The 22,406-nt window shown below is 45.7% G+C and overlaps 1 protein-coding gene across 4 annotated transcripts in view; it reads left to right on the top strand.

Annotated features, from left to right (window-relative positions):
- VDAC1 (voltage dependent anion channel 1) overlaps positions 1-22,406 on the top strand; it is a 584,928-nt gene that overhangs the window by 196,736 nt on the left and 365,786 nt on the right. For all 4 annotated transcript variants that reach the window (XR_012242902.1, XM_073620778.1, XM_073620777.1 and 1 more), the window contains exon 2: positions 779-848. Coding sequence is in view for 3 of the 4 variants with exons in the window: in XM_073620778.1 (XP_073476879.1) it covers positions 782-848 (67 nt within the window). In the remaining variant the exon portion in view is untranslated. The remainder of the gene's footprint in view (positions 1-778; positions 849-22,406) is intronic.

Here is a 22,406-nt window from a genome sequence, read left to right as displayed (position 1 = left end):
CCTTTTTTACGAGAAAGGGAGGGAGAGGATGCAGGGGAGCTCAACATGACCTAAAGGGTGAGGATTCGCTCTAACCAAGTACAAATAACAATAAAAGCCAAACGGGTTCTAATCCCTACCTCTTCTATCTAAAACTAAAAAACCTTTAGTTATACACAAAGTTTAAAGTGGAATTCCATGTTTTCCAAAGAAAAATAAAAGCGGTATTTAAACAAAAAAAAGCAGCTTTTACTGCAATAAATGCATTCACACTGCTGTGCTCTGCCAGAGACATTCTGCTCTTTTGTCCAGTTCTAGACCTCTGCCAAGTTGAAAGACGCTGAGTGCCATTAATGCCATTCTCTGTGAGCCCAGTCTGTCAGACACACCTGCTGGGGTACATCATGATGGCCTAAGGCCCCAGTACTGCTTACTCCTCACAACGTGAGCACTGTTCTGTGCAGCAGTAAGGACTGCCAATTTGTGAGGCTGGACTAAAAAGGGAGGGAGATACGGAGGAGCCATGACATTATACACCTGCTGGAAAGACACTTGGACTTAAGATATGTACATGATATTTTTCCTTTTTGGCATATGAGATGGTTGGGGGGTGAAAATCAAGTGTTTTAACTTGCTAAGACTCTTAACAGCTCTGCACCTTTCCTATTTCAGTTGATATTATGTTGTAAAGGATTTGTCAGGAGTGAAAAAACTGCATTTGTTTTCTGTGAACTTTCTCTTTATAACCTAGCCTTGAATTCTTATAATTAAGAATGCATTTTCCTATTTCTCTCTGTAGAAAATGGCTATACCTCCCCCTTACGCTGATTTAGGAAAATCTGCCAGGGATGTATTCACCAAAGGATATGGTAAGTGCTCTTTGTAAATATAGGGGTGAATGATTTTAGCTGAGTAAATGGCAAATAAAGAGTAGAGCTTCCCCAAAGATTCTGCTGAAATTGATCAGAATTGGATCCCTAAGCCTAAAAACACCTCAATACTAAAAAATGTAATATGTTATAGCTGAACTATATGTAAAAAATGTTTTTTAGGGGGGAGGCACAAGGGCATTTTATAATTAAAATAGTCAAGGAATAATGGTGCGCTTGTTCAAAAAAGTGAATAACGCCAAGTGGATAAAATAAAATCCAAATGCAAGATATTAAATAAAAAAAAATAAAGTGCAAACATATGTCAAATTAAAAAATTAATATATACACACGCACACACACAAAAAAAAAATATGTTTGTAAACAGTGACTGGTCGGTCCATATCTTGATAGAAGGGGACTAAACATCAATCCGACAACAAAAGGAATCAAGGGAAAAAAAAGCCACCACCAATAAATGTATAGATTGGCTGCTCACCTCCAGGTATGACCGAGAGGTCAAATAAGGCTCAACAGATAATGGATGGGAATCCTGCTGGGAAGACACCCTCCAATACCAAGCCAAAACCTTATTTCAAATATGGTTGTAGGGTCAGAACATCATAGGATCACCACTGTGAATTCTAATAGGTCTAAGCAGGCTTGCTCCAATAAGATTGCTTCTTGTATAAGTGTCACTCGGAGAGAACAAAGACGTCCATAGTGCAGTATTGCCAATTAAAATAACAAATTGATTAAATATCTGCTTACATGATAGTAAGATGACGTCCGCAGTTACAAATAGCAGTAGTGACAAACTTGCCTCCTCACCATGCTTCTGTTCTTGATAGACACCGGAAGTGGCGTCACAAGGCTCCACCTGATGCGTTGTGTCACTGGTCACGTGACTTCCTCAGGGATGTTATCTTACTTTCATGTAAGCAGATATTTAAAAAATGTGTTATTTTAATTGGCAATACTGCACCATGAATGTCTTTGTTCTCTCCGAGTGATGCTTAGACCTGTTGGAATACACAGTGGTGATCCTATGATGTTCTGACCCTATGACCATATTTTTTTTTTTTTTTAACAGAAAATTTTTATTAAACAAATCAGCATTACAATACAAGATAAGTCAGTACATTCAGTGCAAGGAGAATAATGTCAGTAAGATCTACCTTCAACCGGTAGCCACTATTTATCAGATATTCCAGCTGTGCAGATGTCAGAAGTATCACTTAACAGTACACCTTAGTGCATTATAGTGTTATAAAATCTTAGATAATATCATGTAAGTAACCAATATTCGATCAAGCCTGGTAGGGGCGGGGGGGAGGGGATGAGGGGGAACGGGCACAAGGAGAATAGGCATGGGATACAGGATGTCCTCCAATGTGTTTCACGCTATGGTTATGGGGTAGGGGGTTCAGGGTCCCCGGAGGCATCCAACCAAGAGGACCAGATTTTAGCAAACTTCCCTGGGCATTGCCTACTTTCATATGTCATTCTATACAGGGGAAGTACCATGTTCACCGACCTTCTCCACGAGGCCAGAGTAGGAGGCTCTACTAGTTTCCATCTCAGTAAACTTTCACACCTAGCATAATATAATGCGAAGGTAAGACACAATTTACTATACCTGTCTCCCTCAACATCATCCAAATGGCTGAGTAATAGTATTTGAGGATCAACCGGTAAATTTAAACCTGTGACGTTGCTCAGTGTGGAGGCCATTGCTGACCAAAAGGGTCGGAGTTTGGGACAGGAGCAGACCATGTGCCAGAAGGTGCCCACCTCCTGCCTGCATCTCTGACAGTTGGGATCTCTTTGATGGTAAATGCGTGCCAGTCTCTGTGGAGTGAAGTACGCTCTGTGTAGGAACTTAAATTGTATGAACCTATCTTTTGCAGCGATCATGGAAGGAATGTAGGGAATTAAACACTCCTTCCAAAAGTGAGGGAGCATAGGGTTACCCAATAGGGGCATGTGTAGTGAAATGTGATTAGGTTTCCCGTATATCTTCCTAGCCTCCTGCCAGACCCTCACGGTGGTTCGCATCGGAGTTGTCATGGACGAACTGGCCCTAAGTCCACGAAATGGGAGATTGCTCAGGGCAGCAAAGGAACCCAGAATGGCTGCTTCCAGAGTGACCGCTGGATTCTGTGTGGGCTGGGAGAACCACCACCGAATCGTGACCAGAACGGCTGCCCAATAATAAATTTGAAAATTCGGTAGTGCCAGTCCCCCCCCCCCCGAAAGTGGGAGATATAAAATCTGTTTGGCTACCCTGGGTGGCCTCCCAGCCCAGACAAAGTGTATCAGCAAACTCTCCAACCTTCGGAAAAAAGTCCTAGGGATGTGTATGGGGGTGTTGCGGAAGAAATATAGTTATTTGGGAAGATAAATCATTTTTAGCAGATTGACTCTGCCAACAGGGGTCAATGGAAGGGAACGCCAAGTAGCACACCTAGCCGTTAGATGTGTCATGAGTGGTCGCAGATTGTTGTCCAGATAGTCCTGGACTTTACCACTAATTTTAATCCCCAGTCATCTACCCATTTGAGCTGCGGGTGTGGCACCCTAGGGGTCGAGGCATGGAGCTGGAAAAGAACCGACTTGTCCCAATTAATGCGAATCCCCGAGTACCCGCCGAATCGGTTAATTAGACCCAGTGTAGTCTGTAAAGAGGACGACGCATCCGCTAAGTAGAGCAGAGCATCGTCTGCATACAGCGATATCTTCTCCTCGATTGGACCTACCTGGAGCCCCCTTACACCAGGATCCGCCCTCAGCAATATAGCCAGGGGCTCCATTGCCAGAGAAAATAGGCCCGGGGAGAGGGGACAACCCTGTCTCGTGCCCCGAAATAATTGGAACTTCCCTGATAGGCATCCGTTGGTACGTATTTTAGCTGAAGGGCCATGGTATAGCATGCGAAACCATTTCGTGAAACCCGGGTCAAACCCGAATCGCGAGAGCACTTCACATAAGTAGCCCCACTTGACGGAGTCAAAAGCCTTCTCCGCGTCGAGTGAGGCCACCGTTTCTTTAGTCATCTCGTCTGCTCTGTCTATGTGAGTATGAAGGCGTCTGATATTAATGTCAGTACCTCTTCCGGGCATGAAGCCTGTTTGATCCCTGTGGATCAGGGCAGTAATGACCAGGTTAAGCCTTTTGGCCAATACTTTCGCCAGTACTTTTGCATCCACATTCAGGAGGGATATGGGGCGATACGAGGAGCATAATGTGGGGTCTTTCCCTGGCTTGGGGATCACCACTATAATCGCTTCACTCATTGTGTCCGGGAGTTTCTCGAGGCGCGTTGATGCAGAGAAGAGGCCCTGAACTTTATCAACTAGTTCTGTAGCATATTGTTTGTAAAACTCCACAGGGATGCCATCGGGTCCCGCTGTTTTCCCTGTCTGCATTGATTTAAGTGCCTGGATTATCTCCAAAGGTGAAATTGGGGCGTCAAGCTTGTCACGATACGTTACTGTAAGGGTTGGGATATCAATGTCATCTAGGTATGCTACCAGATCCTCTCCTCTATAGTTTGCCCTGGATGTGTAGAGGGATTCGTAAAATTCAGCTAAACAGCTATTGATCCCTTCTGGTATGTGGATCATCTGTCCCAAGGGGTCCCTGATATGTGAGATGCTCATCCCTCCCGCCTGCTCCCTGGAGAGCCAGGCCAACAGATGGCCTGACCTCTCCCCCTGCTCAAAGATCCGTTGGGATTGAGCTAACATTTTCTTCTGGGTGAGAGAGGTACGGAGACGAATAACCTCCTTCGTCATAAGTTGTAATTGTGAATAGTGTATAGGGTCTCGGGTACGAACAAAAAGAGAACCTCTGCACTACTCGCCTCCCTCTCAGCCTTTATCAAGTCTGCCTTAAGCTCCCTGTGAACTCTGGCAATGATGGTCTGGTAATGTCCCCTCGTCGTGGCCTTAAAGGCATCCCACCCAACTGTGGGTTCAGCCGAGCCCACATTTACCGCCCAGAAGTCAAGCAACTCCGTTCTGAATTGGGAGTCCACAGCAGTGTCTGAAATCCAAAATCTAGAGAGCCTCCATATCTTGTCTACTGAGCCCAGGGAAAGGTCCAATGATATCAACAAGGGTGCATGATCGGAGATTCCACTAGGCAATATTTGTATGTCTGTGACCCGTGGAAGGACCGGGTTCCCTGCGAAGACTAAGTCTATTCGGGAAAATGTTCTGTGAGAGGCTGAGTAGCATGTGTACGCCCTGGTCTGGGGGTGTCTCCACCTCAGTCAGGCCATAGGTATCCGCCCATTCAGCCAATCCAGGGCAATGATGTCCCGCAGACGTTAGTCTGTCAAGATTCAGGTCAGGGACCAGATTAAAGTCACCCAGTATGATATTATTGTCAGATTCAAAGTCGGCTATTTTGCTGGTGATCTGATTGAGCACCAGTAAGGAAGCCGGCGGGGGCAAATATAAGCCCACAATGGTCCACGTTAGTATATTTTAGCATAAATGATAACATACCGACCATCAGGGTCGAGAGCCAAATCCAAGACCTGGAAAGGAAGAGATTTCAGTATCAGGATAGTAACGCCTCTGGAGAAACTGGAGTGCGTGGAGTGGTAGCCCACCCATGTTTTTTTTAGGGCCAGAACCCTACTTCCTATTAGGTGCGTTTCTTGGAGCACACATATATGTGGGTTATAAGCTTTAATGAATTGGAACACCAGGGAACGCATGACCGGGGAGTTCAGTCCCCTGGTGTTTCAGGAGATGATATTAAGGGAGGACATGGTTACTAAGGATGATAAGAATGTTAGGATCAATGTAGGTCACGGCTCCTGAATTGGACCCCCGGACCCAAAACGGACACATCTGGAAACAGTGCAATGCTGATAAGTCAATTATTTTACTGCAATTATAAAACAAAAAACAAAACAAACTAAAAACAGATATAGGAGCCCGATATCTAAAGTAAATTAAACTAGCCCCGTTAAGGGAACTTACCCCACCCGACCCCACCAAACTGATTCAGCTCACCGGCTGCAACAGTGGGTCCGTATAAGAGGCGAGCCTAACCCCCCGAGACTTCTCACGGGGGGTAAGCAGCAGTTCAAGTGGCTTTCCAAATGTGAGATCTCCGCTATTGTAATATAACAGGCTGTGAGGTACTAAAAGTCAAACAGAGGGAAGTAAACCATATTGCGACCCCATAGTAAAGTCGATCCAGCATTAGGAGGATACATAGAACAGGAACTCCAGCGCTACTCAAGGGAGCAAGCAAGTGTAAAGGAACTTCATATCTCAACAGTCTCCTGACCATATCCTTTGGCAGGGGCATTAACTTAGAATTTCCTGATAGGGATAGTTAGCTACCCCCCTCAAGTCCACACACACCATGGGTTTGAACTGGGCATAACCTATGCAACGAAACTAAGTCATCCATGGGGTAGTTCGTGTGGTAACTCAGACCTGGGCCCGGGTTATTGTGAGTAAACAATGAAAGGGGTCTTACGGCACATACCGGTTAGGCGATCAGCGGATCTGTGGTAGCGAGTCCAGCCAGGCAGAGGCCTCTGTAGGTGTGCTAAAGAATCGAGTTGTCTCGCCGTCCTGGACTTTCAGGCGAGCAGGGAAGAGTACACTGTAGCGAATGCTGCGTGATCTCATTGCCGCTTTAACTTGGTTGAAAGATTTCCTGAGTTTCTGGGTCTCCACCGAGTAATCGGGGAAAATCATCAACTTAGTATTCTGGAATCTGAGGTCCCCAACATTTCTAGAGGCGCGGAGGACTTCGTCTCTGTCTCTGAAGTTGAGGAGACGGAGAATGAAGGTGCGGGGAGGGGATCCAGGAGGCCCCGGCTTAGGCGGGATGCAGTGTGCCCTCTCGACTGTGTAGTAGGGTGACCAACGGGCCACAGGTAGAAGGTCACGCAACATACCCTCTATGAAGGAGGTAGGATTGTTCCCCTCCGCCCCCCTCTGGTAAACCGATAATGCGAAGATTATTGCGCCGATTTCTGTTCTCTGCGTCTTCGGCTCTGTATTCTAGGGCCTTTACTTTGGTTTGAAGCGTGCGGAGTGTTGCTCCATGTTCCGCCGTGGTGTCTTCAGTGGTACTTACTCAGTCTTTGTTCCGTCTCATTGACTCGCGACCTGAGTTTGTCTATATCTTGGCGGATTAGACCCATATCCAGCTGAACAGCTTCAATTTTTGCTGTTAACCTGGATTGGCAAGTGGCGATGGCCGCCATGACGTCCGCCAGCCAGGGGGGTCGAGAGTCATCCAACTCCATGAGGTTCGTCTGCGAGGCTCTATGGGCACTGCGTGTGGTGTGAGCCTCCGGAGAGGGGTAGGTGGGCGTCTGAGGGGAGTCCGTCTGTGGCGGAAAGGTCAATCTTTTGCCCCCTTTACTGTATTTTGCGCTGGAGTTCCTGCGCCTCATTCAGATGTCTGGGGCCCTGATCTGGGCAATATTCAATAACTAGCTGTGGGAGCCTGTCTGTGGGGTCAGGGGTATTCAGGTAGTAGGTGCAGTGCAGCGTGTGTCCCCCAGACAGTCTTCCCCCTCACCTGCGGTTTGTGTAGTGCAGGAGCTGTCCTCTTCAGGCGTCCACAGGCCTACAGGGGTATTTAACCCAGCCACAGCCTGTCTCACCCAGGATGTCAGGGGTGGGGATGCTCCAGGGCTTGTCCCGCTTCCTAGGTAGCGATCTCCAGCCATCTCAGGGCCCCTTCTTCCAGGCCAAGGGGGTCGGGCACTCTCCCAGCCGGTCCGGAGGCTCGGCTGCGGCCTAGTTGTTCGTGGGGGGGAAGAGAATAGACCCGGAACACGTCCTGTGTCCAAACCAGGGCTGGTTTTCCTGCAGTCCGTGATGGCCGGTGAGACTCGTCTGTAGAGCCGATCGCGCCAGGGACCCTCCGACTCGCGGCGTGGCCCGCCAGGAAAGGCCGCGGCTGCGGCCTAGTCACACAAGGTAGGCCAGGAACCTCCGGCGGGACGCCAATCGTGGCTCAGGAACGAAAATCCTCTTCTCCCTTCAGCAGTCGGGAGGTCTTTGGATCCCCCCTGGTCAGCAGGGATGTATTTGCAGGGGATTTGGTGCCGATGGATCCGGATAGAGATTGCGGAATTGCGGAGCTCTCTGAGAAGCAGCCGCTCACAGTGCCATCTTGGCCACGCCCACCATGACCATATTTGAAATAACGTTTTGGCTCGGTATTGGAGGTTTTCTTCACAGACGTATCAGCAGGATTCCCATCCGTTATCTGTTAAGCCTTATTTTAATCTACACATTTATTGGTGGTGGCTTCTTTTTCCTTGATTCCTTTAGTTGTTGGATTGAGGTTTAGTCTCCTTCTATCAAGATATGGACTGACCAGTCACTTTGCTTACAAACATATATATATATATATATATATATATATATATATATATATATATATATATATATAATATTTCAATTGAACACTTTTTTGCACTTTATTTTGTTTTTTGTTTTTTCATTAAATATTTTGCTTTTGGAATTTATTTTATCCACTTGGTGTTATTCACTTTTTTGAACAAGCGCACCATTACTCCTCGATTTTATTTTGTGTGTTTTGAGTGCACTCCTAAGTGGTTGCGGCTGTTCACAATCAACATTTTCTGAGATATTTGTATATACACATTCTTTGATGTTTTAATTTTTTGAGGTATCGCATAGCAGCGCGCAAGTTTTTCCCATTTACACTTTATATTTTAAAAGCATGCATTTGATAAAACAGGCAATATATGGCCCAGTGATTGAAATGCCACCGTTTGCTACTGTCTAGCCACTGCAAGAATTTGGTTGAATCAGTAGAATACCTGATACCCCCACCATCTGCCGTGGTTCCTCCTACCAGCTTGTACGTTCTATAGTGAAATACAAGCAGGCAGGAGAAATCAATGCGGGCGGAGGAATGAGCAGGTATTCAACACACCCAGAAATACTTAACACGTGTGCAGTCAGGGAAGCAGTGAAGAGGTATCATTTCAACAAACAAGCCAGCAGAAATAAAAATATATTGCTTCTTATACCAGGTATGCTTTTAAATACAAAGTGACCTTGTGCTGGCAAGTCCACTTTAAGGCCTTTTTTTTTTTTTTTTTTGCCTCCAAACACCCCTTCATGTTAACCCATGTGTCCATGCACACATAGGCGTTTAGAGGCAAAAAAAACTGCCAGCACGTCCAGGAGGAGCAACGTTTTTGCAGAATTAACACGCAAGCGTTAATGTGCCTTAATGCGCCTAAACGCGTCTAGATTTATTTATTTTATGTATTTATTGCAGGTACTTATATAGCGCTGTCAATTTACGCAGATCTTTACATATTTATTGTACATTTATTGTACATCAGTCCCTACCCTCAAGGAGCTTACAGTCTAAGGTCCCTAACTCACATATACTAGTGACAATTTTAGACAGGATCCAATTAACTGCTTGCCGCTGGCCCACCATCATATGACGGCTGGGCGGCGCAGCTCTCGTTCTGGGTGGGCGTCATATGACGTCCGTCCATTTAAACAGGGCATGCGCGCGATCGTGTGCGCAGCCCTGTACTGTCGGTGGCAGCGTGTCACAGAGACACCACTCGTCACCGGCGGGGGTGAACAGCCACTGGGTGGCGGCTGTTTACCACGTGATCTGCTGTGATCCATTCACAGCCGATCACTAAATGTGACTACCTGTTACCAGCACTAACCTCCTCACACACCGTTTTTAGTGTGAGGAGAGAAGAGCCAGGAGCAGTGAGTTCTGTAGTGTCTGCACCAACACCACACTTGTCCCATCATGCCCCCCCCTCATTGTCATCTGTCACCCAACATTCACCCCATAAAGTGCACCTGTCAAGAGACTGCCATCAGTGACTGTCAGCGGTGCATCCGTCACCCATCCGTGACCGTGGCCTATCACCCATCAGTGACCGTCAGCACTGCACCCGTCACCCATCAGTGACTGTCAGCGTTGCACCCATCAGTGACCGTGGCCTGTCACCCATCAGTGACCGTCAGCGGTGCACCTGTCACCCATTAGTGGCCGTGGCCTGTCATCCATCACCCGTCTGTGACCGTGGCTTGTCACCCGTCTGTGACCATCACCCGTCACCGTCCATGGCCTGTGCACCCATCAGTGACTGCGCCTGTCATATCATCGACTATCAGTGAATGTCACCTGCCACCCATCGCACAGCCCAGCAGTGACCGTCACTTGCCACCCACACAGCCATCAGCGTCATGTCCAAAAGATTATATACCAGTAAGGAGGTGTTCCAGATCCTCTCCATGACTTATGGGAGCAGTGGGGAGTTCTCATCAGATTCCAATTCTGATACCAAATTTGGCATTTGAACTGATTGAGAGTAGTGAATTGGCAAAAGATTCGGATGAAGAATGGGTCCCTCCTAAAAGGGCACGGCGCTCTGGAAACCAGGCAGCCGCCAGCAACCAGGATTATATTCCCAGGCCCAGTACCAGCACTGCCTCCAGCAATAGGCCCCAAGAACAAATTCCCAGGCCCAGTACCAGCGCTGCCACCAGCGATAGGCCCCGGGAACAAATGCCCATTACCAGTGCTGCCGCCGGCGATAGTCCATAGGAACAAATGCCCATGCCCAGTACCAGTGATGCCACATCACGCCTGAGTACCAGCACAGGAAATTCAAATCCCTCAACTACTGGAGTGTCACGTCCCCCAAGAGCCAGGGCCTCTACATACATGCCAGATGGTCTTGCCAACCTAACATGTCTGCCTTCCGACTCGGGATCACCAATTATTCCCTCTTTCACAGCACAGCCAGGTGTGCAGGCCAACACCCAAAATTTCAGAGATCGATTGCTTTTATCTGTTTTTGCTTGACACTTTGCTTCAATTCATTGTGGACCAGACCAATTTATATGCGCAGCAGTATATTGCCAACAACCCCCAGTCATCATATGCCCGTCTGTTTGAGTGGAGTGATCTGAATTTGGAGGAGTTCAAGTTGTACCATAAACATGGGGCTTACAAAAAAAAATGAAGGACATGCCTATTGGTCCACCAACCCCATCCACCACGTGCCCACTTATTCTGCCGTAATGTCTAGGTCCTGATACGAGATAATTATGCAATTCCTTCATTTTAGCGACAACACCCAGTGCCCTCCCCGCAATCCAAATTACGATAAGTTATATAAAATTCGCCCACTGATAAATTTATTTTCCCAATGATTTGCAGAACTCTATGTATACACATATATGTGTAGATAAGTCCCTTGTACCCTTTTCAGGCCGGCTAGGAATAAAGCAATACATTCCTAGCAAAAAGGCCAAATAGGGAGTCAAATTTTACAAGCTCTGTGAGAGTCATGGGATATCTGTATGCGTTCTGCATATATGAAGGAAGATATTCCCAGCTCCAGCCCCTTGAGTGCCCAGCCTACATGGGCACAACTGCAAAAATTGCATGGAACCTGGCATACCCACTTTTGAACAAAGGATATCACATATACCTTAACCACTTCTACACCAGCCTGCCCCTTTTCAAACACTTATACATCGCAAAACCCTGGCCTGCGGAACCTCCAGAAAGAATAGGAAGGGCTTCCCAAAAACTCTTATCGAACAAAAAGCTGCGAAGGGGGGAAAGAGCAGCATTGAGATGCAATGAAGTGCTGGCGTTGAGGTGGAAAAAGAAAAAAGGGACCTGCACTTGATGTCCACCATCCATGATGACACTACAATTGAGGTTTAAAGAAGACAAGGTCCCATTGAAAAGCCAACATGTGTCCGAGATTACAATCTCTACAGGGGGGAGGGGGGGGGGTGGATTTCAATGATTAAATAATTCAGCCCTATTTGTCAATAAGGAAGTCCCGATTCTGGTACAAGAAGGTAGCAATTTATCTCATCCATTTGGCCATTTATAATTCCTATGTAGTCTACACCAAATCCACAGAAAGCCCTGCCCCCTTCCTAAAATTCATAGAAGAAGTTGTCACGTCCCTCATCTATCAACAAAGACCCCCCCCAGAAGATTTTCGCTCTGATGCTGTTAGCCGTCTTCATGAGCGCCACTTCCCGTACAACATTCCACCATCTGAAGCAGGCCGAAGACGGCAAAAAAAATGTTACGTGTGCAGCAAAAGAGGAGTTCGAAGATATACCAGCTACCATTGTCCCCAGTGTCCCTCCAAACCTGGCCTTTGCATTGGTGAATTCTTCCAACTTTATCATACATCCCTAAAATATTAGCCCATATTTTTAACCATTTCCCCATTTTCATCATCTGTGCTGACAATTTTCCATGCTTCCCCAAATAACCATGCCACTGCCTTCCACGTGAACTGACCCCGGCCTGTTTTTTGACTATGCCTCTGCCTCTGCCTACCGTTTGGACTGCTTCCACGTGAATTGACCCTGGCCTGTTTGTTTTATGGACTATGCTTTTGCCTACCGCTTGGACTGATCTGTTGCCCTGCTATTGTAGTACACAGGGGTCTCACATATGTGAGGGGCTCCAGAATTGTTTTTCCGGATGGCGAAAACAATTTTTTTTTTTTTGTTTTCTCCGGGTTTCGTAATTTCCGGATTAGGCTCTGGAGTCCGGAGGCTCCATAGAGATTTGGGTGGGTAAAGCCTCTACCCCTGTGCCCCTGTGCACAGGTCTTACCTGATTGTGGCCCTCAGCCTGCTGCTGACTTACTGCCATCAAGCCTCTGCCTGCCGCATGAACGGAGCACTCCTCTGCTTGCTACCTGGACTATGCAAATAATTAGCTGTAGCAAGAGGCAGTATGTTTATGAAGGGCTGGAGAGCGGTACAATAATGAGTGTCTGCAGGTAACAGTGTACCAGGACCAATATTATGGCTGTGCTAGCTGTCTCTGCCTGGATAATTTCTATGGACTGTGCTGTGCTGACAATATCCTTGTGCTGACAATAGACCATATTCCTGCCTGCTGCCTGGATAATTACTATTGCTATCGCTAAGCACATCCCTTTCCTGACTTGTTAGTGTCTCAAGAAATGAGATAGGCCTTCAGTACATAGTTTGTAGACTCTATAACTTCCACAAAGACCAAATAATATACGCTATTTTTACCAAAGATATGTAGCAGTATAAATTTTGGCTAAAATTTATGATGAAAAATTACTAATTTGCAAAATTTTATGACAAACAAAAAGAAAGCCATTATTATTTTCACAAAATTTACGGTCTTTTTTTATTTATAGCACAAAAAAAAACCAAAAAAAAAACACTAGTGATTAAATACCACCAAAAGAAAGAACTATTTGTGTGAAAAAAAGGACGCAAATTTCATATAGGTACAGTGTTGCATGACTGAGTAATTGTCATTCAAAGTGTGAGAGCGCTGAAAGCTGAAAATGGGTCTGGGCAGGAAGGAGGTGTTAGTGCCCCGTCTTGAAGTGGTTAACCTACCAGCATGTCTTTGGGGTGTGGGAGGAAACCCACGCAGGCACAGGGAGAGCATGCAAACTCCAGGCAGGTGGTGTCGTGGGATTTGAACCAGCGACCCTTTTACTGCTAGGCGAAAGTGCTAACCACTACACCACTGCCGTCCAGTCTAGATGTGTTTACATCTCTCGAGTGTTTTTTCTGCCAAAACGCTGCTGCCAGAAGGAAAGGCATTCAAGAGAACTGGCCAAACGCCCTGTGTGCATGGGCCCTAAGAATGCTGAAGAGAATATTTTTTTTCATGTTTTGTAGATGTACATTTTATTAGATTGATGATTAGGTAACTATATATATATATATACATTCTTCAGTAAAAATAAAACAGAAAAATCTGCAGTTTTGGTCAGTGATTTACGCCTCATGCACACAAATACACGCAAAAGAGTCTGCGCAAAAAAAGAGTCTGAAAAAGTAGATGCTCAAACAGGAGTATCGTGTGCAAGAGGCCTTGGTGTACTTGGGTGCAGCTATATTTTCTCATTCAATAAGGCTCTGTGTCTGCTGGTTTTACTCCATCTGCATATGCTTCCTATTCTTTCTGAATAGGGACTGCTATGGAGGTGGCCAGATGGGGTCTGGCTGACCAGATCCTGCAGCGGATTGGTCGATGGGAAACCCGGCATTTTAGTTTGTTTATTCGTCCTCATCTCCCATAACTTGCTTGTTGTCATTGTATCCCTGTGTCGTTGTATGTAGTGGTCGTGGGGAGTTCTTTGTCCTTGTCTGTTTCTGCTTTTTTTATTACACTGTTATTCCTTATACTTGTAATTTCATGTTTTTCAGACAGAGAATGTTTTGTGTGGATACTCGGCCACTCTTACGTTTTTTTGGGGTGCAAAAAGGGCTGCAGTCAGACCGGAAGGCAGGCAATTGTGCTTCCCACGGAGCGTGGCCAGTGTGAGGTGGATCGGAGTCCCTGCATGTTGTGGTCCCGGGTATTGCCAGAAGTGCATTGGTATGCCAGGTTGTATAGACCCCTGGACATTTTGTTAGTGCATGTTGGGAGTAATGATCTTGTGATCCGGGCTACCCGGGAGTTGATTCGGGATATAAAGTTGGATTTTCTGCGTTTACAATCCTTTTTCCCTGATACTATTTTAGTGTGGTCCGACATTGTGGGTAGATCCGCTTGGCATCTGGCCCGCTCTGTGGACAAGCTTAATAAAGCTAGAATTAAACTGAATAAAGAGGTGGCACGATTTTTTGTTAGAAACTGCGGCCGTGCGGTGTGCCATTTGGAGTTGGAGGGTGACAACTGGCTCTATTTGCTGGGGGGACGGGGTGCACTTGAACGCCGTCGCCATTGATATGTGGTTCTTGAATCTGCTGGACGGTGTTCAGAGGGCTTTTCGTCTGTGGGCATGCCGCCCAAGTATAGAGTTTCGCGCTTGGGTGTCTTTGGCAGGGATCTCAGGGTTTCGAAGGTGGGCATGGTCAAAATTTCTGTGGAGAATGATGGGAAGGGCTCATCTTTGGTATGGGTACCTTCCCGAATAAGTGACATTGGTAAGGCTCTATGGAGCTGTATCAGGTGGTAACTAATTGTCCCCGAGTCGGTGTATTTGGGGCTGAGGGCCGTGGTATGGAACTGGTGCTTGATGTAGCAGATTTGGTAGACCATGCTCGCCTCCAAATACCTGCAATAAGAGAGTCAGTTAGTGTACATTAAAGATAACCCTAAAGCTGCACCGAAAAAGGAGGGGAATGGAGAGCAAAAGGGAAAGCCTCCCCAAAACGGGCACAAAGAGAAAATTATGTTTGGCCCATAATGTATGATCATAGTATAACATTTTCCAAGGCAAACACCAAATCATAAGAATAGTAAACTCAAACCAAAAGATCTGAGTTGCATCCAGATAAGCTAAGCCCAGAATTAAGGTCTGGTCAAGGGCCCTAATACAAACAAATATTCTCATGTTACATACGTTTACTCACTGCCTCCAAAATCCCATTACCAGTTACCAGATCGTTATTGGTTAAATATAACAGAGATGTGACAATAAAAATTGTATATTATTACTTATTGGTTTGCAGAAATGCCCCGGGGCGACCAATAGTGAGCGGGATTGATTCCGTCACGTCCCGGGTGGGCAAGTATATTGACCATTACCTCCAACCCCTAGTCCGCAAAATCCCGTCTTATATCAAAGATACCAAACAGGGTAATGAATTTACTAGCCAATATAACACCTAAGAGAGGACTTTGGATGGTCACCGCAGACATAACCTCTCTGTACACCATCATACCACACCATTTGGGTTTTGAGGCAGTTAGGCTCTTTCTGGATAGGGAGTCTGGCTTGGCCTCACTCCAGATTGACTTTATTAAGGAACTACTACAATATGCTGCAAGCCATAATTATTTTTGGTTTGAACATCAGTTCTACCGACAGGATAGAGGTGTGGCGATGGGGGCTAAATATGCCCCCAGCTTGGCCAATCTCTTCATGGCCAAGTGGAAGGAGGACGTCGTTGATGCCCCTAGGAGACCGGAGGTGGTCTTATGGGCTAGATACATTGACGACGTCCTCCTTCTATAGGATGGTGACAGGTCTGATCTTCTTGACTTTATGGCGGGTCTCAATAACAACACTAGAGGGATCCAATTAAATTTTGAGGCTAGCCAAGAAGAAATTAACTTTCTTGATTTGAAGATTCAGATCTTGGAGAGTAGGTTTGTGACATCCACGTATTTTAAATTAACAGATAGAAATTCTTACATCTCACTTGACAGCTGCCATTATCAACCTTGGCTTAAAGCAGTCCCCTTGGGCCAATTTACATGACTCAGACTGAACTGCCCTGAGATTAGCACATTTGATAATGAGGCTGCTACCCTCTCTAGTAGGTTCGTGGCGAAGAGATATGAAAGTAAATTTTTGTCTCAGGCGGTCCAGGTAGCGCGAGAAAGAGATAGAGCTTTGCTCCTGGCAGATAAACCATCCATTGAAGACCCTAGCTCTTTTGTTGCTTCCTTTATTACCACCTTTTCAGTACAACACCGTAGTGTCAAGAGACTTATCCAGAAACACTGGCATCTGCTTACTAATGACCAGGTGCTTGGTAAGGTTTTGCCCACTAGGCCTAAAATTGTTTTTAAAGGGGCATCCTCTCTGGCCAATAGAATTGCTCCGAGCGTTCAAGACCCCCCAAAGAACAATACATGCTTTTTTCAAAACCTCACAGGTTACTACAGATGTAGAAACTGTCAGGTATGTTCCCTCAATAAGTGTAAGGATAGGAAAATCTGTACCTTTACATCAACCAGCATGTTGCGGACCTTTTGATGTGGAACCCTTCATTACTTGTTCATCTGAGGGGGTGGTCTACCTTATAAAGTGCCCCTGTGGGCTGCAGTATGTAGGGAGAACCAAAAGGGCAGTGCGCGTACGATTTAATGAACATATTGGCAATATCAGGAGAGGTTTTGACAAGCACCCAGTCTCTAGGCACTATGATTTCGTTCACAGTAGGGATCCATCAAATACTCTATTCGTAGGAATAGATAAGTACTGACCCCACTGGAGGAGGAGCTCATTGGTCCGAGAAATTTCCAAACAAGAGATGGCTTGGATCTACAGTCTCAGGACTTATACCCCCTTTGGCCTGAATGTCGATACGGATGTGAATGCCTTCATCACTAATGCATGATGGGTTTTCGCACTGTGTCGACATTTCTGCAAACGAATAAGCAATAATATACAATTTTTATTGTCACATCTCTGTTATATTTAACCAATAACGATCTGATAACTGGTAATGTGATTTTGGAGGCAGTGAGTAAACGTATGTAACATGAGAATATTTGTTTGTATTAGGGCCCTTGATCAGACCTTAATTCTGGGCTTAGCTTATCTGGATGCAACTCAGATCTTTTGGTTTGAGTTTACTAATCTTATGATTTGGTGTTTGCCTTGGAAAATGTTATACTATGATTATACATTATACATTATGCTGATGCGTATGCCCAATGAGTGGCTAATTTCAGAACGAGGTCTGGTCAAATGTTTGGGTATTTAGGGAGGTGACGCAGCGCGCCGCCCGTGCCCCTGGATGACGTGATCTATCATGAAGCGCCGCGTAGGGCGAGCGATGCGCTGACATCACCACGTGTCTTCCACTGATCGTTCAGTAGGACGGGTTAGTCTGTGTGCTACCGGCCAGCGCACCAGTCAAACAAGGCTTGCTAATTCTGAATTGACATAAGTGTTTTAGTTTATTCATTTTTAATAAACCAAGAGATTTTACACTATGGAGCGCCTATGTTCTTTCTCACTATGTACCTCCATGGTTGAGCCTATTTTGCTATGAGAAGAGCTGGGAACATCAGGAGCCTTGCTGAGGAGGTTTAGAAACGGCCATCATCCCTAAATTAGTCCAGCAGCTGACTCGTTGGTTACACTCTGCAGAAGTGTTTACACACCAGCTTCCCTTGATCCTTTGTAGTGGGGGATCATGGGTCTCCGGTAAGCAGTCACCCCTTCTTTACCGGTGGTGGATCCTCTCTCCCCAAGACTTGACTCGCACCAATCACTTTATTTAATGGGACTTTTTGTTCACGGGGAATAACCCCTTGGTTTCTCTATTATTGTTTATTGTATTTAATTAGGCTTCCCACATTTACCACTTTTCATGGCACAGCACTGTGTTATCACACATGAGTAAGTGGGATGCTCAAGACTCTATCACTATATTAATTAATTGTTTGTTCATTTACTACTATCACAGTCTGATTATTTTCAATCCAATTTTGATCATTTATTTAGCGCGATTCTATTGTTTTTCTTATATTTTGCACTGTATTTATGTTATTCAGGAGAATTGCTGCTGTTCATGCATTTTTATTTATATATTCACTTGCTCACTTGTCTATTTATTTATGGTTTTGGTTTCTGTTAGCGCAGTTTGACCCCTTTTTTCTTTACCCAGTGTACATTAGTGGGGTAAAGTTTTTATCTTCGTGGAATGTGATAAAAAGTTGTATTGTTAATGGTGTTCTTTGTTAATAAAAGGCTGCTATGGCCATTTAAATCCATTCACAGTGGTCGTGTCTTATTCATATAAGGTGGGTAAGGTAGGAGTTAAGTGTGGTCACAGCAGCCGGTAAGTCAGCAATACACCAGTCATGCTTTTTTTATAATGCTGATATGTGCCCTTTTGCAGAGATCGTTCAGGTTCTGCGCAGTACTGGTTCTTAAGATGTACCTTTACACAAGCAGAAAAAATACAGCTTTCAGAGGCATTTTTCACTTTGTTTTGCCATTAAACCTTTCACTGCCAAGTCCGTACGCCGTACGGACCTTCAGAAGTACCCGCGGGTGGCCAAATCAGTACGGCGTACGGACCTACCTTCTTCCTCTCCTGTAAGCTTATGGTCACTTCAATGACCATAAGCTTATATCAGTATTGTTCAGCAGACTATGCTAAACAATTCTATAACTCTGATCAGCAGATTACAACCTGCTGATCAGAGTTATTAACCCCTAATGTGACCATCCTCCCCCCGCCTCTCCACCCCCTGCTGCACCTTTCCATCTAAAACTGCCCCCCCCATCCCCCACCTGATCCAAACCCCTGCAAACCCGCTCCCTGTAGCCACCATCATTAGCTGGCATCCCTCCTCTTCCACTCCCGCCGGTTTCAGGTGCTGCATGGGGGGGTCCATATGTGTCCCCCCCACCAGTCCAATCACCCCCCCAAATGCCCTCACGATCCATAGCTGCTCCATGCAGCATCTCTCCTTCCCCTCCCTCCGCCTGCAGCTTCTCCCTGCACAGATCTCCTATGATCTGTCATGCTGGAGATCGCGGTGGGGGGGGGCCTGAAGTAGGGGCTTGGGGGGGGGGGGGGGGGGGGGCTTAGTAAACATGTGTTTTACTCGTGGTTACAATATATCAGTCTGTCAATCTCTATACAGATTTTTCATTCATTCAAGCAAAGTGATACAGAGAAAAGAGTCTCAAAAAAAGAGATATGGGGGTCTGATCTCTCACCAAAGACCCCCCCCCCTCAAAAAAAATAAAAAAAAAAATTTAAAAGACTGTACATTTAAAAAAAAAACACAAACATAGTAAGACCACCAGGTCCGCCTGCACTCGCCCCTTCACGGTGACCCCCCCTCCCCGCATTCACCCCTCCACGGTAGGGGTGCTGAAATTAATCGCTGCATCACGATTCGGGTGTCCCCAATGCGGCATCGATGCATGCGACCTTAGAAATCGAATGCCGGTGACGTCATTGCCCCGCCCCTCCCGGGAGAGCGCTCCGAGTGTATCCCGTGTTGTGAATAATGCCCGCCTCTCTCCTCTCACTTCTAGCTGTCCTCACGTCAGCAGAGAATTCTCAGCCCCGCCCGCTGACTGTCACTATCAAAATAGAAGAGAGGCGGGCGGGGCTGAGACTGGAGAGCAGAGAGGTGGGCCGGGCAGTCACATCGGAGGTGCCCTAGAAATCAGTGAGCTGTGCATGGCTGAGTACAGAGGGGATGCTCACATTCTGTACACTATTACAGAGCAGTGGGATTTCTTTATAAACTTCATCGTTCCTGTGAGAAAGAAGTGCAGAGCGGATACATATCACTCCGCTGCACTCCACTCGCCACAGCCACTGCTGTCTAACAGATTCGCAACTACATTTCTCGGAATGCTCTCCGGCAGAGTGGCGGGGAGGAGTCTGCTGTCTCCTCACTGATTAGTCGCCTTGCTGACAGCGTGTGGGAAAGTTGGTGGCGGCCAGTGGCGTAGGGCTGGTGCTGAAATCGGTGAAATACATCGCAGTCTGCTTGTGTCCCTTCGAGCCCAATGTGAGGGCCACCAGGTGAGGAGGATGACGTGTGTCCATTCATCATACCACATCCATAGAATAAAATCTGTCTGTGTGTGTTGGGGGGATTTATTGGTGACACATCCCTGTGTACAGACATTAGAGGACTACACTGACTGCACCCAGTACAGGACAAGGTCAGAGTTCACCCAAGGGTCAGAGTGCTGCAGTGCAGGAATATGCAGAATCCTGAATTTCCTATCACAGCTGTGCACAACTACTATTCTGGAGCACACAGAATCTGTGCATGGTAGCCAATCGGCTTCCAGGGGATAGTTATTATAGCAAAAAGTACAAAGTATTGTGTTTTTTTCAAAATTGTTGCTTTTTTTTGTTTATAGCACAAAAAATAAAAACCACAGAGGTGATCAAATACCACCAAAAGAAAGCTCTATTTGTGGGAAAAAAGGACGTCAATTTTGTTTGGGTACAGGGTCGCACGACCGCACAATTGTCAGTTAAAGTAACGCAGTTGACCTGGTCATTCAGCAGCCAAATCTTCCGGGGCTGAAGTGGTTAAGGGAGTGAGGTTATTTTTAATTCAAAGTGGAATTCCAGTAAATTTTTTGTTTATTAAAAGTCAGCAGCTACAAAAAAAGTGTATCTTCTGACTTTTAATAAAAAGACACTTACCCGTCCCACGGTCCAGCGACGTGGCCACCCAAACCCTCCCTTCTCTACCCCGCCTGTCCACGGCGCTGGCTACAGCTTGCAGCTTCACAGCCGGGTGCGCATGTCTCACTACACTGTCTTGAATGGCCGGGCAATCTTTTTGGACCTGTGATGTGTCCCAGAAGATTGCAGGGTGGAAGGGCCGCCTAGGCGGCCCAAGCGGAAGTGGGAGTTCGTCGGTAATCATGATGCATCATGATGCATCGCGGAATTGAATAGAATCATTGACCAGATAATCATAATCGAATCGAATCGTGAGACCAGTGAAGATGCACACCTCTACTCCACGGTACCTCAGCTTCTCCTCCTGGTCAACCCTATCCGTCCTGATTGACCAGGAGGGGAAGCCGGAAGACGATGGCTAATATTAATTCGCTATTGTCACAAGTGGGTAGGTTCGGGGTGCAATGCTCTGTGCCCCGAGCCCAACCTTTTTCAAGCCAATTAGAGCCTTAGACTCTAATCAAGTGGCTTGAAAAAAAAAAAACTCATACAAACGTCTGCATTGTCCGATTGGGCCCGCCTGAAAAATTAACAGGCAGACCTGATCGGTGTGCTTGTGTGAAAGGGGCCTAAGGCCTTGTTCAAACAGGGCATACACAGCGGCCCTTTACAGGGATGCACAGGTGTTCCGTGTATCTCTGTGTCATTTGGGATATAGCAACTGCATGAGCAGAGCCGTTGCTCATAATTTTACATCCATGTAGGTCCGCATGCATGTTCCTGAGCTCACACTGTCTGTGTTCGGGGTCATGTACCCACACGGTCGTGTACCCACACCCACATGGATGTCAGATTGGGAACAGCAGCTATGCCTATGCAATTGACTCAAATGGGACTGCCTGTACGGGGATGCATAGAACAGCATCCCTGTGCTGGTAAACATGGCTCCCCATGGGCATACACTTTAGTATGCCACATGTGAACGATGCTTTAATACTAATTTAGCAGGGATTTTGTAAGTTACATTGTGTTTATGTGCAATATTAATGATTTTAGTGAAAATAGGGGTATGATGAACATTTGCGCAATTATTGCGGGGCCCAAAAAATCAGTAGCACTTTTTTTTTTTATTCTACATGTCATGTGCTTTTAGAAAATGTCTAGTTTGAGAAGTCTTTTCAAATTCTGAAAACTGTAAGTGAAAAATGAAAACCTCCCAGATTTTTTTAGAAATTTTTGGGTATGTTTGATTTTCACCATTTTGCAAAAAGGCGCAATTTAAAATTTACAAATATTTGTTATTTATTAACTCCATACGGGTTAAGCTTTTATATTTAAAATTAGCTGTGTTTTTAGCTGCTAATAATGGTTTTAGTGTATTTTTTTGCGAATATATTGGTTTGATAAACATTTGCACAAATACTGCGGGGTCTAAAAAATCAGTAGCACCTTTTTTTTATTTTATTCTAGAGATCATATGCTTTCAGAAAATATATGGTTTTGGGGGTCTTTTCACAAATTCTGAAAGCTATAAGGGAAAAATGTAAACCTTCGTTTTTTTTTGAGAAATTTGGATATTTACATTTTTGCGTATGTTCGATTTTCACCATTTTGCAAAAAGGCGCAATGTAAAAGTTACAAATATTTGTTA

Source organism: Aquarana catesbeiana, linkage group LG03 (assembly GCF_042186555.1).
Source record: "Aquarana catesbeiana isolate 2022-GZ linkage group LG03, ASM4218655v1, whole genome shotgun sequence".
Lineage (NCBI taxonomy): Eukaryota > Metazoa > Chordata > Amphibia > Anura > Ranidae > Aquarana > Aquarana catesbeiana.
The sequence above is the reverse complement of the archived record's forward strand: the minus strand, read 5'-3'. Positions and strand labels throughout refer to the sequence as shown.